At 37.8% G+C, this 18,924-nt stretch overlaps 1 protein-coding gene across 4 annotated transcripts in view; it reads left to right on the plus strand.

Annotated features, from left to right (window-relative positions):
- The window catches only part of NCKAP1 (NCK associated protein 1), a 114,275-nt gene extending 104,364 nt beyond the window's left edge, over window positions 1-9,911 (plus strand). For all 4 annotated transcript variants that reach the window (XM_032783792.2, XM_032783790.2, XM_032783789.2 and 1 more), the window contains 4 exons: window positions 735-851; window positions 4,375-4,484; window positions 8,271-8,360; window positions 8,968-9,911. In XM_032783792.2, the coding sequence (XP_032639683.1) occupies window positions 735-851; window positions 4,375-4,484; window positions 8,271-8,360; window positions 8,968-9,084 (434 nt within the window). In that variant the 3' untranslated portion in view covers window positions 9,085-9,911. The remainder of the gene's footprint in view (window positions 1-734; window positions 852-4,374; window positions 4,485-8,270; window positions 8,361-8,967) is intronic.
- The last annotated feature ends 9,013 nt before the right edge of the window (window positions 9,912-18,924 follow it).

Genomic DNA, 18,924 nt, shown 5'->3' on the forward strand with positions numbered 1-18,924 from the left:
ATTTGGCAGATATTCATTTTGTTCACTATGTTTCTTATCAAACACTTTGATTATTCCGTACAAAAGAAAAAGCTGATGAAACAGTGGTAACACAAATCTATCAATACTTCTTTTATTTGCTTTGTTCTTGCTATTGGCTGGACGTCTATAGAGCATGAACCATTACAGATCCTACCTAAAGTTAATTTTTTCCATTTTCTCAGTAGAGGTGGAAAACACATTTAAGTTCCTGAAGACATTTGTCCGTGTTATTTTAACAGTTAATCACATATTGGGTTCAAACTACCTGAATGGCTTTTTAAAATGTCATTAATAAATATTATTTAACATTTGTGTGATTCTGATATCTCGTCCCTTGATAGTTCTAGCTACAACATATTCTAGTAACTATGATGGAGTTAAATTGTGTAAACAGGACATAGCATTTTATTTTAGCTCATTCCTTTTGGTGTTGGGGTCTCGTATTTTAATTCCCATCTATTTCTGCAGTTGGGTGGAGTGACTTCCTATCATCAGTTAGTCAATACATGCTGACCATTAATAGTGTGCTAGATACTGTAATTCACTACTTGACTTTTTTTTAATTTTACAATCCCATTAAAAGTGGCCACAATAATAGTATAGAAAATGTGACATGAATCATGACAGACCCAAAAAGGCAACTTTCTGCTCAGTTGCCATTGGATAAATCCCAGAGTAGCTTTTAAATTTAAGGAATTTCTTCTTCTTTTCAGAAAATATTAGTCCAGAAGAAGAATATAAAATCGCCTGCCTTCTCATGGTCTTTGTGGCAGTCTCCTTGCCAACTTTGGCCAGTAACGTGATGTCTCAATATAGCCCTGCCATTGAAGGTACTGTTCATTTAGTGGTGGTAAATTTTCAGTATGAATATTTTCATGTTGAAATATCTCAATTATGCATCTTAAGTGTTTTTTTTTGTCAAATATTTGCACTTTGGAGTAGCAGAATTTAGTTATATTTTATTATCATATGCTTTATGGTGGATGGATCTAACAGTCAGGTTGAACTGAATCTAAATCACAATTTTAAAAATCATTTACCTTAATCTTGTTTTGAAATATGATGTATTAAAAATCAATATAGTCCACTTGAAATTCTGAAGACTAGACATAGTCCTAGACTATGCACTTTAGGGGTTAATGTTTAACTCACACAGCAGATAACCTAAAACATATTTTCCACTTTGATTAGTTTAAGAATTTAAATTGATTAGCATATGTGTTGTTTTAGTAACTGTTAATTTATTACTGCTACTTTGGATTTGTGCCTATTCATATGACTTGATAGTTTAATATCTCAGCTACTAAGAATAAAATTATTTTTTTTAAAAATCTAGAAGGATTGAATTGTAAGTAGAATCATCTTCTAAGGAATCTTTTGCTACTTTCCTTTCCTATTTAAAGAAAAGATCTTTGCCTCAAGGAAATTCTTTGTTTGTAATCCACACAAAAAAATGTTTAGCTCTTTCACGCAAAACTAAGTTTAACAGAAAAGATTGTCAAAACTGCTCCAACACACACACACATCACTTTTCAACAGTTCAAACTTTCCTTCAGTGCTGTGTACCATGGTCCACATAGGAATACGTGGAGTCTGTGTCCATTCACTTGATCCACAGAGTTTTCTTTATTGGTCTTTACCAGAATCTGCACCATATCCTGCACAGGACAAAGCTTAATTAACATAGGACATCTAGCTTATCAATCATTTCCTTCCCCAGGTTTCCCAGAATTAGTAGAAGCAGCAAGGGAAAGGCCAAAATTTCTAAAGTTTTGAATATCAAATTAAAGAAAACAGTGTGTGTAATAATTTTAGATGCACAAGATCCCGTGTTTCAAATCTTTGTGTGCATAGCTGGCCACTTGTGCATACAACAATTAAGTCTGCAGAAGATTGCAATTGCCATGTATTATTATGTACACACAATTTTTTGTGGAGATTTATATTTCAAGCTTCTGTTTAATTCAACCATGTTAACTTCCTTGATGGGGACATATTTTCTTTAATCGTCAAGATGCATAGGTATGTACACTGTAACTTTTAGATAGTAAGTGAAGAGTAATAGTCTGAGCTCTGCAAATACACGCATCTTTTCTGGCATTATCTGTAATGAACAGAAATTAGGTGTAGCTAATGACAAATTTAAATGTGAACATTTTACTTAGATGAATAGGGGGAACAATTCGTAACCCTCAGACCTATTGGTTCAGGCTATCTGCAGATTTGGAAAGCCAGAAATGCATTGTTTTCCATTTTGGGACGCTTTTTTCAAAACCAGTAAGGGCTGGAAACTTTTGCCAGATTAAATGTTCAGAGGACAGGGAGGAGAGAGGCCCAGAAAGTGTACTAAAAGAGAAGAGAGAGCCCAAGAACTAGAGAAGGGAACTGAGTCATGGTGACAGGCCTGACTCTCTCAGCTGCAGTCTAAGTCTTACTGTAGTGGAGTGGCTCATGTAGTTTTGATCACTTCTCTTCAAGATGAACAGGCCTTGTTTATATTTTGATAAATATATTGCATTAGAAAATACCCTCTGTCACCAGTTTCTCTTCCAATGGCAGTCTGACTCTTCCATTTAGCAGCTCTGAGAAGGAGTCAGGCAAATGTGATGACCCTAAGAGAAAGCCTTTAAAATGGGAAAAGGTGGAAGTGCATTAACTTTCCCAGAGCCTTTAAGTGATCCTACCCAGAGCACAAAAAAATGTATATCAGGACTTGTCACTGACTGTGCAACATCAGAAGGATAAACACATCAAATTTGCTATAGGCTCGGGTGGATGCCTCAGTCTCGAGACTGAACAAAAAAGAGATTTATTTTTGTCAGGGGGGCAAATCTCCTTTACCTGGTGGACAAGCAATCCTTGAAGAAAGGACTCTGTCTCCATGACCTGCCTTGGATATACAGGGCTTCCTTTTCTTGGGTGATTACATCTGAGTTAGTCAAAACTAAAAGCAGGACACTTAACCCTTTTTATATGGCTTTTGTCCCTTCTTTTATCACTTTTTTTCACATCTGTGTTCTACAATCCTGAAGTATAGCATTTGGCTTTGGATGTAAGCTAGAGATTCAGTCTCATTTGTGCTGTGCTCCTTTTAGTGCCATTCAGCTCTGGCAAAATCCTGGATATGGCCCTCTAAAAAGTTTAGACTTGACCTAGCTTCAGTTCCCAAGCCAAGCAAAAGAGAGGGAAAATGTTATCTCAAAAATACAGACTTCAAGATATTCTTGCCATATCTGAGTGCCTCCCCTTTGTTTGTTCAAGACCAAGGGCTCCTTCTGTGTCTTCTGGCAGAGGGCCAGACCCAAAGTAACCTTCATATTTGCTCCTGCTAACAGAAGACTGAGATCTTGACAGTTAGCCAAATTTCAAACTAATTGCCAGAGATTAGTTTTTCCTTAAAACTTGGACCAGTCACCTGCTGACAGATGAGCAGAGATCATTCATGCCAGTTTCACAGTCAGATTCTCCTTCCCTGTCTACCACAATGCCTCTTCAGATATTTCCCTCCAGTCAGAGAAAAAGCAGTCTCTCTCAGTCTTGACATGCAAACTGTTCACACCAAAAGCTGTTACTTGTGTTCACCCATCAGAGAATTATTGACAAAGTTTTAGAGGACAGACTGTTTTACACCCTATCCTGGACTGGTCTCCTCTCCAGATGTGTGTAAAATCCAGATTGAAAATGGAGGTCCTTCCCCTACTTTATCCAAGAGATCTCCTTGCTCCACAACCACCACATGGAAAATGAATAATCCTGTGCTCATTGAACCTGAAAGATGCCGTGTGTACATGCCCATATGCCCAATTAGTTACAAAATCTTTCATTTTTGCAGGAACTTAAGTATTTTTCCAATACATGGCTGTTCCCTTCATTCCAAGAGTCTCTGAGATCTTTCCCAAGCATAGTGATAATCATAGCCCTTAGGAGGGAAGGGATTTGAATTTTTCATTACCTGTATGATTTCAAGTTCAATCCATGTAATATTTAAACACTGAAATATCTCACCTTGTGATTTTTAATGACCCTTACAAGGGCAGCATAAGGTGAACCTTTGTTGTAATAAATGTCTGTTGTTTTTAGTATGCTATGTGTGGCTTACCTGCAGTATGGGAGTAAAATAGTGTATTTCATTGTATTAATTCTAAACGTGTTTCCTTTATAAGCTCTTAACTGAATGTGGCCCTGAGGTCCAAAGCACTCTCACAATTGCTAGCAGATTTCAAGTTAGTTCACTGCAAAACCTTGACCCTGTTGCAGTTATGAATTATGTTCCTGTTGGCTAAAACATTCAAAGAATCATTTGGTTTTGAGAGTGTTGCTAAAGTAATAATGTGTCTGTGTGTTTTTGTTTAGGGCACTGCAACAACATACATTGTCTGGCAAAAGCTATCAACCAGATTGCTGCAGCTTTATTTACTATCCACAAGGGAAGCATTGAAGACCGTCTTAAAGAATTTTTGGCTGTATGTACAGTTTGGTAACCAGAGTTGACTGCTACAAAAATCAGACTAAAAAACCAAACCAAAACCCTAAACCTTTGTTGCAATTCAGACTTGCCTTTTAGATGTACAATGGTCACTATTAAAACCTTCAACATTTTGCCTTTGCAAACAGATATTACTGTGGTATTCCCCATGCATAGAACAGAGTGCTACAGTAATCTTCATTGTAATATTTATAAAGGTTTTAATAGAAGTGACTTCAATTGATCTGCAATTTCTGTTTGCTTCTTATGTAACAGTTTATATGTACTTTGTTTAGTATTGGTAGTTATTTTCCCTTTGGTCTTAAGCTAAAGAGAAGAAGGCTATATTATTCACAGTAGCATTTTCATAGTTTTCATTTTCATTTGGAGAAAATCTGACATGGGGACACAATCAGTTGGTTAATCATTAGAGCTGAGTGAAATTTTTTGAGTGAACGGTTTATGCGCCGAAAAATGCCGTTTCGGTGCATCTGAAACCATTTGCTAATTCAACCCAATAGTTCTGGCTGGAAAAATGTTTTCCAGAGTCAGCAAAGTGAGTGTGTGCTTGCACTCTGCCACCCCTTCCCCCCCATTAACTTTAGTTATGTGCGTGAGCACTGGGATGTGGGAGACCCTGGTTTGAATCTCCACTCTGGAGCAGGGACTTGAAATCAGATTTCCTGCCTCCCAGGTGAGCATCCTAACCACCAGGCTATAGGCTAATCATCTTTTTTCCTGATTCAGAGGAAGGATTTGAATCTACATCTCTTACTTCCCAGGTGAGTGCCTTAATAACTAGGCGATAGAATCATCATCACACTCTCTCTTTGGCCAGTGACTGTTTAAAAATTTGTACAAAGTGGAACAGTTTCAACAGGAGAGATTGAGAGTAACTTGCTCTAGAATAGCCAATAGCTGAGGGAGAGATCTAACTTCAAGTCCATTCTCTAGAGTGGGGATTCAAACCTGGGAGTTCCACATCCTGGGCAAAGGCCGTAACCTCTGGGCCAAAGGTTATAAAGGGACTCAGACATATGTGGGTGTGTTCGCTGACCCTGAAATGGGCTTTTCCAATTTGCCCTTTTTTTTTTTTTTTTTTTTTTTTTTTTTTGCTGGCCAAACCAAAAAAATCAGTTATTTGCCCAGCTTTCTTAGTCATAAGTATTTCTTGAAGATCTAACCTTTTTTATTAAACTTTGTGTCAGGAGTAGATAGTTGTACTTTATTCTTAAGAAATTAATCTCTGATTTAGTGGTCTACAGATAACTTTCAAAATTTAGATGGAAAATGTAATTTTAAGGAGCTACCTATTTGACTCTCATTTATATTTAAACTTGTTATAAATTGTCTTAATTTTGATACACAGAATACAAATGGATAGTACAGACTTAGATGTGTATAGATTAAATGTGTGATATTACAAGACGTGGTTAAACATCGATCAGTTGATATGCTATTACATGAAAGTTAAACTTGAGCCTGAAACTCATGTAGCATTTCTGTAGTGTGTGTGTGTGTGTGTGTGTGGAGAGAGAGAGAGAGAGAGAGAGTGTACATGATCTTCTAGATTGTAATGCAAGATTGGAAACAGAGTTTATATCCTTCTGAAGCTCTAAGAGATTTTCCACAAGATATATTGTACTTTCAGTTTATTATATGTTAGTCTGTCATAACAAGTAACCTTAGCTGACTTGGTGTATCTTTTGGATTGTTCTTTTGACGTTGAAGTTCTGTTTGTGCAGTAACCATTAGGTGGAGTATAGGGCTCTAGAGAGCCAAGAAAACTTGTGTAAGAGAATTAGTGGTGTCTTCAGGGTGAACTGGAAGTCCAGGTCTTATCTGTGATATGTTATGTTTTGGCTTAGTATATCTAGATTAATCCAGAACGACCTGACTTGCCATCATGCTCAAAAATCTATCTCCAGCATTTATCTGCTTTAGGATCAGATCTTTATAACTTGTCAAATACATACATCTGTGGTTTATGGTTTGGGGATTTTTTTGGTATGAGTTTTAGCATATTTCATTGTGTTTTCAAAATAGAAATTCATCTTGAAAATTGGCTCTCAGCACTTCTGAGGTACATAAAGTTAAAATGACAGACTGCCAAGTAGATAGTCTGGTCTAAATTTTCAAAAATAGCCAGTGATTTTGAGTGCCTTTGTTTTTGGATGGCCAGCTTTAAGAAATGTGGTCAGAAATGACAGCCATACTTGGGCAAATTAAACATATTTTTGTGTGAATTTGGGGAGGTGGGAATCTGTCTTTATCTTTAACAGTTGAAGAGGTATAATGAGCGGTACTTTTTGCAAAAAATGTCTCACTTCTGGTAATACATTGTTACTTTGTGGAAGAAAAAAAGCATCTTAACCCATTGACCTCATGAGTTGATATGGTCTGCTGCAGCTGCTGGTAGCAAAAGATGAAAAGAAAAATAGTCATGTCAAGTTGTATATGCTTGGCAAGCAAAGGAAAGCAGTGCAGTTTCATGTGATATAAAAACATTTTTCCTACAAGAATTTCATTTTTGGTCATGTGATCTAGAAGGTACACCTGTTTTCTTTGACTGTTCAGGCTGTAATTAAAGTAGTGTAGTCACTGACCTTATTTTATTCAACTTGGTGTCTTCCAAATTCTTATCTTTAAAGAATTATTTTTTTTCCACGATTAGCCTGAGAAGGGCTGGAGCTCAAGAAAATATACTGTGGGAAATAATTATCTTCTGATAAAGGAATGTACTAGATAACCTAATTGCTCTTACCAATTGAAATTAAATATGGGAATGTTCTAAAAGATTTTTTGAAATGTGAATACTATCACCTTAGATTAAAAATAGACTTTTTTTCTTTTGGCAAATGTATTAACCCCTTTTTTTGTAAGGGTTGGTGATTCAGTCTTCAAGAATATTTTAAAGTGAAAATTCCCAACTCAGAAACTTAGATTTGTGAGCAGGTATTAGACATGGGGCTGCTGCTTCATTGGCACGTACTATATCTTGAAAATTCTGCTTCTGGAAGTTGAACGAATTTTATTTCTTATTTGTGTATTCTACAGTTCATGAAAATAAAATTAGCAGTTCATTTGTGATCAAAATATTTTACTGAAGTCTGTGACCCTGATCCTGCAAAGACTTAAGCAGGTGCTTTCATTTTTGCTGTATCTGGGCCTTTATCACTGAAACAAGTCGTTTAGTTTGCCTACACTTTAACCGGCAATTGTCATAAAATAATAATGTATGCATTTCTTTAATTATACGTAGTATTGGAGTTTGAGCATTTGATTTTTTTTTCCTCTCCACCACATCATGACCCGGATATGGAATGATAAATTTTAAAAAAATTATTTGTATTGATTATGCAAGAAAAGTACATAAACTTGCATACACATTGGAAGGAAAAAGTTGGTCAGTGACAAAACTGCTGACTTCGTGAAAGCCAGGATTTCACCCAGAAATTCTGTGCAATAATGTTTTTTCTCTCCTCAAATATACGTCAAATACTGCTAATGATAAACTACTTCAATTTGTACAAAACACGCACATGACTAGCAGAGCAAAACACAGTATGCAGAAAGCACGCTTGTAATGTAGTCATGGTATTTCCTTTCCATTATGTATTAAGTTGTACTAATAATTACACTGGTTAGGGAGAGTAGTTAAAATAAATGTAACAAAAATAGCAAAAACTGATCAACTTAGAGCACAAAAATATATGATATATACATATATATATATATTTTTTATTTTAAAATGTTTGTTTTTTTCAATATTTTTTTTTTGTAGCTTGCATCATCTAGTCTACTGAAAATTGGTCAGGAGACAGACAAAACTACTACAAGGAACAGAGAATCTGTTTATTTACTGCTAGACATGGTAAGTTCTCATGCTCATTGTTACTCCTAACAAGAAAGGCCTTTTTAACAGACACCCTTGCTGTTGTAACTCATCAACCAATAGAAATACTTTTTGACATCATGACAGTAGAATGACATTAAGAACTGAAGTTCTTTTGATTTTTTTTCCTCCCGTCCCTCCCCACAAGTACTTTACTGTTGAGTATTATTTTTCTCTGTGTTGCCTAGAAATGCCAGAAAACGTTATAGAAATCTTCAAGTAACTTTCACGATTGATTAGTGTATACAGCTTTATACTGATGTCACATTAAATTAGTGCAAATTAAACAGTGAGGATAACCCATGAGACAGTCTGCTCTGAGCATTTCTTTTAGTGTCACAAGCCTGTTTGAAGTATTTGCAACTAGCTTTGAAAAGCTTCGTATCTGTTTGCTTAAACTTTGTACTTGAAAGGACTTTGTGGGATGAACATGCTGCAGTACTTGCCTTTTCCTTTTTAAGCCTAAGAAATATAAATGCTGTTGTGGTGCAGGCTGATCGTAATCAAATGGTGTAGATGGTTCTCATCAACTGATAGTTTATTTTTGAACATTAGAGAATCTTGATACATTTTTGGTATTTTTCAGATTGTGCAGGAGTCTCCATTCCTGACAATGGATCTGTTGGAGTCTTGTTTCCCTTATGTCTTGCTGAGAAACGCATACCATGCTGTCTACAAACAAAGTGTCACATCCTCTGCATAAATATCTACTTACTAAAGACATAGCACGCATCTATGTTGCCTCAGTTTTACCTGTAAACTGTGGAGCTATTTTACTTTATGGCCTGACAAACAGTTTTGTGGATTATAAACTTTCTTCCATAAGGTTGTATTTCTGATCAGTGGTTTCTTAATATGGTTGTACTACAATATGAGCTTGATTGATTTTAGGTTGCACATTCATGGAAAATACTACTTTTTTTTTTTATTTTTAGAGTATCGGTTATCTCTAAAAGAAAAACACTACTTCTGCTATATGTTTTTGATATTTGATCATGCAAAACCATAATTGCTTGTTTATTTCCAAGAAGAAAAATGGATTTAGTGATTATTTTAGATAGTGTTCTAGTTTTCATCTGTGTGTAAATTATTTCATATAGGGAAAGTTATAATCTGTACCTATTGTTCTTATTGAAAACAAGAATTGGATGTGCATTTCTGTGAAGTAATTACAGCATTTCTACTTTTCTTTATTTTGAAACATTCACTAAACTAAGTACTATGACACTATATAACATTAAAAATGTTATAGGGCTGCTTATCCTTAGACAGCAATCCTCTCCCGATATTCTTAAACAACAGCAAGTGGTGTTGTTTGTATAAAGCAAAGTGGGAAAAATTTTTAGACTAACTTCCATAGTGCCCTGTTGGCATTAACACTACCATTGTACCCTGCTGTATAATAAACATTCTTACACATTTATCAGATGTTGATAAAAAATGTTACCCCTTAACCACTTTTTATATGTTTTAAATTTTTGAAATTCAAGTGTACCTTCCATAACATACAATAAACACTAGACTGTATTACATGTTGGTGAATTATTTTTAATGTAAAATTACAATTAAAATCTTAATTTATCCTAGCACATTACGTTTTAACACTGATCTTGTGCATTGCTTTGCGATTCTCAATTGATTAAATATCAGCCCTTAAACCTTCCAAGTGAAGACTTTTTAATACTCAGCTTTGTGTAGAGCTCTGCAGTAGAGTAGATAACTTATAAAAACTTTAGAGGAAGGAATTTTAAAAAACACATGAAACCTCAGTTGAATGCCACTGACTTTCAACTTTTCATTTTGCAAGATACAACAAGAAAAGTGTATCTCTGCATACCAACACCAATTGCACCTATAGAGGAAAAAATGCCCTTCTAAAGAGTAAAAATTTAAAATAATTGTAGAATCTGAGAGAATGCTGGTAAAACTGTGACATCAAACATTACTGAACAAGACAGATATATAACAGATCTGTTTTTGTCAGTCATGCAAATTGGCATGCAGGATAGAGTTGGCTCATTTGGTTTTCCAGATGGTTTGCTTTTTGATCAGCGCCTTAAAGATTGTGGTTCTCAACAGCTCTGACTCTGGACATTGTATAGGGCCCCTGTTCTTGGATGCAACTTATATACACACTGCTAACTTTTCTGTGATCAAAGAGCTGTTGTGTGCTCATCGGTTATAATGGTTTCCTCTGTCCAAAGGAAAACAAGCCAGTGGGATGAAATAGAAATAATGAGTAGCACATTACATCCAGATTAATTACTAATTCAATCTATTTTTAAAACTAGAGAAATAAAAGTGTTGCTTTTTATATTGCTTATACAGTATCATTACATAGATAAGTTAATTGGTTTATGAAGAAGTTAGATGGGAGATCTGATGCAGCTTATTAGTTCAGTACCCTAGTTTTAAGATGTCAAAATTCTGTCCTAATATTAATTAAAATAGCTCTTGGTTGAAGTGCAGTATGTTTGTGGTAAAAGGGCTTCCATCTTCCAATTGACAACAGGCCCTGCATGTCTCGAGCTTTGCTGTCAAAATCTGCTAAGGAAGTAGCACAGCTGTGTATGGGGGGAAGGGGAAGCTTTGCATGTTTAATGGTTGCTTTGATGTTAATTAGCCAATTCTCTACTGGTCTTTTGGCAACTTAACTTTGTCGATGGTATTTTAAATCCTAACATTCACTAGTCCTAATTACTGCACATGTCTCTTCTCCAGTGTAACCAGAGGTAGCTGAATTTTACTGCCAGGAAATCATACCTGGTTTGGCCACACCCTTTATAGTGGCTCTGCGACACACTTGCCAGCTGTAAACACTCAGACATCAAATTATTGAACATTTTTAATTTTTTTTTTTTTGGCAGGTAACAAGCTTTCTTTCTGTGTTAGACATGCCAACATCTGACCCTCAGGGCAGTATTCTGGTGTTTACACCTTGTCTGTGACTCTTGATGGAGCACTCCCTCACCACACTGCCTCAGCAAGGCAGCATTATTAGTTCAAGACTGGAAGGCTCAACCCATGTGAGATCACTCTCCCAACCACTGCTGAGAACAAGTTAACACTGAAAACATGCTCCCCTGCCCTCTGAACTTCTCAATGCGAAGGAAAGAGGACTCAGACATGAAGGAGCATCATCCCATCACCGCACCCTGAATACTTCAACAGAATACAAGGAATGTGCTGAACAGACATCAAGTGAGGCAAAGTACCACAAAGGAACACAGCAAAAACCTCTTCCTAACAAAGAAAATATGTTCAAAAGACCTTACCATATTATTAGTTAGACCTACCGTAACATTGGGGAGGATGATTCTGAAAATAAGGAAGGAATCTTAATCAGTTATCATTACATCACGATGGCCCAAGCCACCAAAGAAATTCTAGATAGCAGTGGCAATCAAAAGGCCATTATTTCCACCACTTGGACATGAACATAGCCAAAGATGACTCCTGTTTCAAGAAACAGAGTAGTTCAACTTGATAGTTTGGAAATTGAAAGGAGAATGTTGGCTGAAAGAGATGATTTAGGCAGTTGCAGAAAATGTGATTTCATCCAAATGCCCTTCATCTAAAAAAATCTTTTTGCCACAGGTTTAACCTTTGATGTAAGGAAAGAGGCCAAGTATTCCAACACGACAAGACTTACTGTAGGATGGTCTAGTACTCTAGTCTTTGAGCCAACCAGATGTGTCTCCTACACCAAATACTCTCTCCAAGAACTACATAAATTCTAATTGATTATTCCTCCTGCCAAATTTCTAAAAACAGAATAGCCATGTTAAAAGTTGATAAACGAGTTCTGGTGCTTCAAGCTGTTACAATCACATTTGAATCCATGACTGCAACTTATTTGTCTCAAAGCGTTTGTAACAATCGTGTGTGCAACGTGAACTGTCTACACACAAACTGTCGTGTATGGCTCACAAGACTTACTCCAAATTCCACGCCCTTTTATAAACAAAGTAAACGGCTCTTTCAATGCAAACAACATTCTTTAACAAATTTGTGGCACAAAGTCAGCAATACAAATGCAGCTGAATTGCACAGCAGCTGTGAGGCTTTCTGTTTGTGTTTTTTACTCAGTGCAAAGGGGCTAAATCTCCAAAGTATTCTCTGGCAAGGGGGATTAAATGCTGCATTAGAGACTTTTACGTGGCCTGTAACCAGACTGTTCCAGAAGGCACACTCAAGAACCACAGGTGCATCCTGTGGGGTGGGGGGAAGGGGATTACAGGCTACATCTAAGGAGACAGATCTGTAAAGCCTCAACAGTTTTTCTGTGCTAGAATTCATGTCTATTACACTTAATAAATGATCTGCCATGGTGATTCCTTCCGCAGGCTTTTTAAAGCAGTAAGACTGTTTTGTTCTAATTACCCGTGTACTTCATTCCTCCCTATGGGTCTTTACTGCTTGTTTTTTCTGAATAGGCAGATTTGATTCTGGGAGCAGTTATGATTTTTGAACAGAAAATATACTCCCTAATCACTTTTCTATAAAATCTTTTGTCACTCTTCTATCCCGACCATCTGCCTTTTGCTTACTGAACCACGTTTAAGGAAGTGGAGGATGGTATGACTCATACAGATACAAGAATCGTGTCCCATGCTGAAGCTGTTTTAGCCTAGTCTCTCGGGCCCTGTGGATAGCATACTGCACTTGAATCCAGGAGACTTACATTTCATTTCCTGCTCTGCCACTGGTTTGCTGGATGATCCTGGGTGAGTCACTTTTTTTCCTGTGCCTCAGGTTCCCCAATTGTAAAAGGGGGATAATTTTATTCCCTCCGAGATCTATGGATGAAAAGTGCTCCAGAAGTTAGGTATTACAGAAGTTCTTATACTGCTCTCAACCTCATAGTATCTAAGTGCTTTCCAGTCATTTATTTAGCGATATTAGTAACATCTGCCTCATGTAGTTAGTTCTTTCTTCTCTTCCAAGGGGAGAATTGCGCATGCAGTGTAGTGTTTTGTTTGGTAGGGTATTTTATATGTGTACATGTTGCTAAGTGTTTGTTAGAGAAGGCAGTTCAGAGCACCACAGGCTAGCTTTACCCTTGTGGTAGTCTACATCTACTCTACACACCACTTTTGGCAGCATGTGGGGTACATGTAGCTGCATGCCACACTGAAAAGCAGGCTTCACCCCTGCTGCAGTGTGTAGCTACATGTGTCAGTGAAAGGCCCTGGCAGGAAGTGAGGCAGCGGGGAAAGGTTTCACAGCAACTCCCTGTTGTCAGGGGCTTTCACTAAGACTTTCCCCCTGCCAGGATTGTTACCTGCAGTGGGGAAAGGCTTTAGCAATGGAGAGCTGCTGGAGTCTTTTCCTCAATGGTGAGAGGCTCTAGCTGCAGGGAGCTTGCAGAGCATTTCTCCACTGCCAGGGCTGGTACCATCCCCCCCGATGCCCATCTTTTCCTGCAGAGGGGAAAGGGTCCAGCAGCTAGGAGGCAGCAGGACATCACACTGCTAAAAATAGTGTAGATTTGAAGGCATGGCTTAGGCAAATGGAGAACCATGTGGGATATGTACTCGGTTACTGAGACCTTGAACTTGAGCCAGTAATCTATGGGAAGCCAGTGTGGAGAGCAGAGAACAGGGTAGCCTGTTTAGCTCTGCTTGTGTATAGCAATGTTATTTTAAAATATAAATTTCATTTCTTCAATAGAAGTAAAGTAACACATAATGTGTGTTTACAAAGCCATGGAAAAGCGAGGAGAGGAATGACATGAATGTCAGTATTTCAAAGGTGTGTCTGCCATCTTGCAGTGTGTACTGTAAATATACCTTATGCCAGCTTGACATGAGAATTAAGAAAGAGAAACATAGGAACACTTTTGTGTGAGGAGTAGTGTGTGTTTGAAAGGTGAGATCGTGGAAGGCTCCGTGGGTGAAAGGTAGGAGTAGCTAGGAAGGATCCAGATGTCCAAAGGTTTGGACCCATCTCATTATGGTGCTCCTTAGGAAGGCACCACTTTGGTGTGAAGATATCTTACAGCACTTTTTGGAGAATTAGTCTAGATTGCCTCTCCTTGACTTAGCAATTGCATCTGCAGTCCTAATGGAGAAGATTTATAGTTTTCATGCCATAAGTGGGAAAGAGCTTTTTTCCAGTGTTTTAGGTTTACATATGAGAAAAGAGCTGAGAACACACATTTCTGAGGTATAATGGTTGGGAGTTGTGCTTGTCAAGACCAAATAGGCAACTTTGTGGGATGTTAATATGGATCTAGTTACTGTCATCACCCAGAAACATGAAGGTGGCTTATCCTGATTGGAACACAGTTCAGTTTCTCTCCTTGAAATGCAAATTGCTGTCAGCCATGTTTAGCGATACCCTCCACACAACCATCTGCCTTTATCAATCAGGATTAATTAAAGAGTATTTGGCATCATGTCAGAAGTTTAATTTACTTAATCATTTCCCCAAATTCATCTTCCCAGAGTTCTTAAGTATGAGACACTGAGACTGTTCCTCTCTGGTTGGCATGAAACCAGCCCCCCCAGTTATCAGTTCACTTTGGAGGACACACACCACAGTTTGCACACCAGAGATCTGCTTGGGAAAAATATAGGCAAAATTTTTTAATAGAAAAACTAGAGATTCAAAGATGAAACATGGAAAGCAGAGGTAGAAATTACATAGTAAATGCACATAAAAACGCAATCTCAGGCATCATGTTTCTGTAATAGATACAATTCCTTTTCTAATATAAGTTATTGCCTTAAAACAGTTTCTCAGTGCACCCCCTCCTCGCTATTGGAGCGATCAAAGTTTCACAGACAGCCTCCTGCCTCAAGACTGTCCCTCAAGTACTGGATAAAAACCTTCATCTCAAGCCTGTTTTTAAAAGACTTACCTCCCCCCCACCCCTGTCTCATTGTGACTAATGTTTATTAAATGGGGGGGGGGAATCCCTCTTGATAGCTGGGATGTCTCAATGTCTTTCTGTTAACTGTAATGGTCCATCATGATCTTTTCCTGGGCTGGACAATGAATATTTACTTGAAGCTCCTTTCATGTGAACAGCTGACTTGGGAGGTGCCTCTCCCTGTTTGACTGCTCACCATCCTGCTGTGAGGTGTAGCTGACGCTGTAGTACAGTTTATGAGCCCAGTTTTCTATACACACACATACACAGATTCATAACACTGCTCTACAGCCAAAATGCTTCTGAAATAAATGCAGTCAAACTTTACTAGTTCTGGGTCACTGAGAACGAAAATGATGCTTAAAATTGTTGATTGGCTCTAGTCTAGCTGTTGGGCTCCAGACTACAGCAGTGGAATCTCCTGGCAGGTGATGTTAGGGTTTCCATGTTCCGTGACCGTCAAAAGGATCTTGTCCCATTCTTCTTCATGGAGGTGAGTCTTTGTAGCCGCAAAACAACATCGGATTGGGCGTGCATGGCAGCCTCAACATCATTCACGATCCAGATGAGTGGCGAGACTGTTCATTGATTCATCGAAGACGGATCTTAAACGTTTTGCTCGCATAATGGCATGTTTGCCAGCAATTCCAGGTCATGCAGCCATGTGAAGAAACCTATGACAACATGAAACAAAACTTTTGAGTGCATTTAACTTGACCCAACATCAGTGCAGCATTTGGTGCAATTTGAGGTGTTGCTCTCTTGACTTGGGTCTGCAGGACGGATACGCAAAGTACTGCTGTTTCTCTGCGGAAGAATGGATAGTAGTGCGAAGAGATTCCCACGTACATCAAGGAAAAGATTGGCCCACTTCTGACGGGCATTGAGCCTGAGAAAAGCGTTCGCATCCACCATTGTTTAATCAAGGAAGATTTAGTTACCACCCTTGCACATCAAACTGGCGATGAAAACTTATGTCAAGGCCATTGACAAAAAACAAGCGGCTTCAAGGTACCTCCATGGAAATTTCCAGGTTAGTGAACTAAAGATAAAAGGGAAGTGTCATGTTGTCCTCAGATTCGGTAACTTCTTCGAGATGATGCATTTTGACCATGCACTGCGTGGCAAGAAAGACGCATGGAAACCTTCCCAGTTAGTGGCAATAATTTTCTCGGAACAACATCAGACAACTCAGGTTTGTTGTGGAAAACTCCTCAAAGCATACAAAAGTCTTGGTTGCAACATGTCACTAAAGATACATTTTTGCACTCTCATCTAGATTTTTTATCCACGAACTGCGGAGCATGAGCACAGATCACGGCCAAGCGATTTCACCAGACATGTGCACAATGGAAAATGCTATCAGGGCAAAATGGAGCCATTCAATGCTTGCGGGACTATTGCTGACATGACAAGAGATGCTCCAGTTATATGAATACAAGAGACGAAGCCAAGAAGCGCCAGTAACACTTGAATAGACAAACTATGTACTATAATAGTTTTTTGCCTTTTTTCATAATAAATTTATTATGTAACCCCTTTGCTGATTTTAAAGTTTACATAAACAGGACAGGTGAAATATTATCATGCTAAAGCAACCATAAAACACATGAAAAAGACTTAAGGTTTACAATTATGATTAAAAACTCGATCTACACAAATACACTAGACATTTAAAATGTAAATTAAATATCTTAGAAACAGTAGCCCAATCAGTTGTTTTAATTGTCATATTTGAATTCAGCACATCAAAATACATAATAAATACCACATTTTATCTCTGAAGCAGACGACTTCTCAAAAATTGTAGACTAGTGTAATCATAGTGTGTATACCAGTGACTCAGGCTGAAGCTCGGGAGCTGCAAGTGTTCTTTAATATATCTCTGCAGCTCTTTGCAGCACATATTAAAACACTGTGTGATTTAACTATTAACTAAGCTACATTATTATCCAATTTGGATGCTTTTGCTATATAATTAACCAATTGTAGAATACTTGGTCAGTCATTTTGCTGTGAGAAATTTTATGAATATATATAAATGAAACCATGAATTCACATTACTGTGGCTCTTTCCGGTAATGTTGATCACTAAGTTGTGTCCTGAACGACTGATGCCTGATTATCACTGCTGTATACATAGCTCATAATGACTATCGAGTGGAGAACATTACAAGCCTTCATATAAGAGCTTGTTCAATATACCTTTAGTGTGCAGTATTACAATCAGTTAGTTTTATTGCTCATTCTTGAGGCTTGAACCTTCTGTTTGCCCTTTGGGGACCTGGACCTGCATTGTCACAGCAGAATGCTAGTTTGCCTTCCAATACAAAGATTATAGTAGCCTAAGTTTGTAGAATAGCCATTTGAAGCTTGTCTCATATTTTTTTGATTAGTATAACATTGAGTCATAATTCATGTGATACTGAAAACCATATCTTCAGTAGGTGCAAGTGGATGTATGTCCTTTGACTTCAGTGAAGCATTTGATCCGCATGAACTGAGGATCAGGCCCAGAGTTTGGTAAGATGGTCGCCAGATCTCTTTCTAATTGAGTTCCTTGGACACGCCAATTAAGCACCAGGTTAGAATAATCCAAAAATGTAAATTTCTGCAGAAGGATTAATCATGATTGGTGTGGAGAAAGTAAATAAGGAAGTGTTATTTACTCCTCCTCATAACACACGAACTAGGGGTCACCAAATGAAATTAATAGGCAGCAGGTTTAAAACAAACCAAAGGAAGTATTTCTTCACAATGCAAAGTTAACCTGTGGAACTCTTTGCCAGAGGATGTTGTAAAGGTCAAACCACTAATGATTCAAAAAAGAACTAGATAAATTCATGGAGGATAGGACCATCAGTGGCTATTAGAGGCCCCAGCCTCTGCCAGAATCTGGGAATGGGTGACGGGATGGATCACTTGATGATTATCTGTTCTGTTCATTCTCTCTGGGGCGCCTGGCATTGGCCACTGTCAGAAGACAGAATACTGGGCAAGATAGACCTTTGGGCTGACCCAGTATGGTCGTTTTTATGTTTAATGAAGAAAAGAGAAATCACCTACCAATATCCTTAAGGTATTTTTGACGATCTACTGCACAAGTTACAAGTTTCTCCATTCTGACCATTTGCTAGAAAACTCATCTTGGACAGGTGAGATTGGAACTGAGAGCAGTCCAAGCACCAATCTTCAGATCATAACTTTATGGTTAGGTGCTTGTACCTCAGTGTTAATTTAACTGAAATGAACTACTCTTGTGTCTGTAGGCTGCTGATGTATCAAATCCTAAACTAGGAGGCAAAGTAAAATAAAAAACTAGCACTGCCAAGTAACTGTTATATTACAATATAAATTATTTGAACCAAGTAGAATCGGGGGCATTGAGAGCACTGGCAGCTACCAGAAGCACTGGAGCTGAGGTGGGAGGCAGACAAAACCACAGGGAGAAGGCAGTCAAGGAAAAGTAGTCATCAAAAATCCTGTGGTGGTATTTTACAGCTTGGTAAAATATATTTGTATAAAGCTTTATCCTAATGACTCCAGCATAACGATGATTGACAGTATTGAGGACAGAGACCTGGATCATTGTATGTTAGGTTAGGTTTTAATGTGTAGATTAATTATATAGATAAGTAGTTTTAAGTCACGAACCTTGATCAAGTT

The sequence above is a fragment of the Chelonoidis abingdonii genome, chromosome 10 (genome assembly GCF_003597395.2).
Source record: "Chelonoidis abingdonii isolate Lonesome George chromosome 10, CheloAbing_2.0, whole genome shotgun sequence".
NCBI lineage: Eukaryota > Metazoa > Chordata > Testudines > Testudinidae > Chelonoidis > Chelonoidis abingdonii.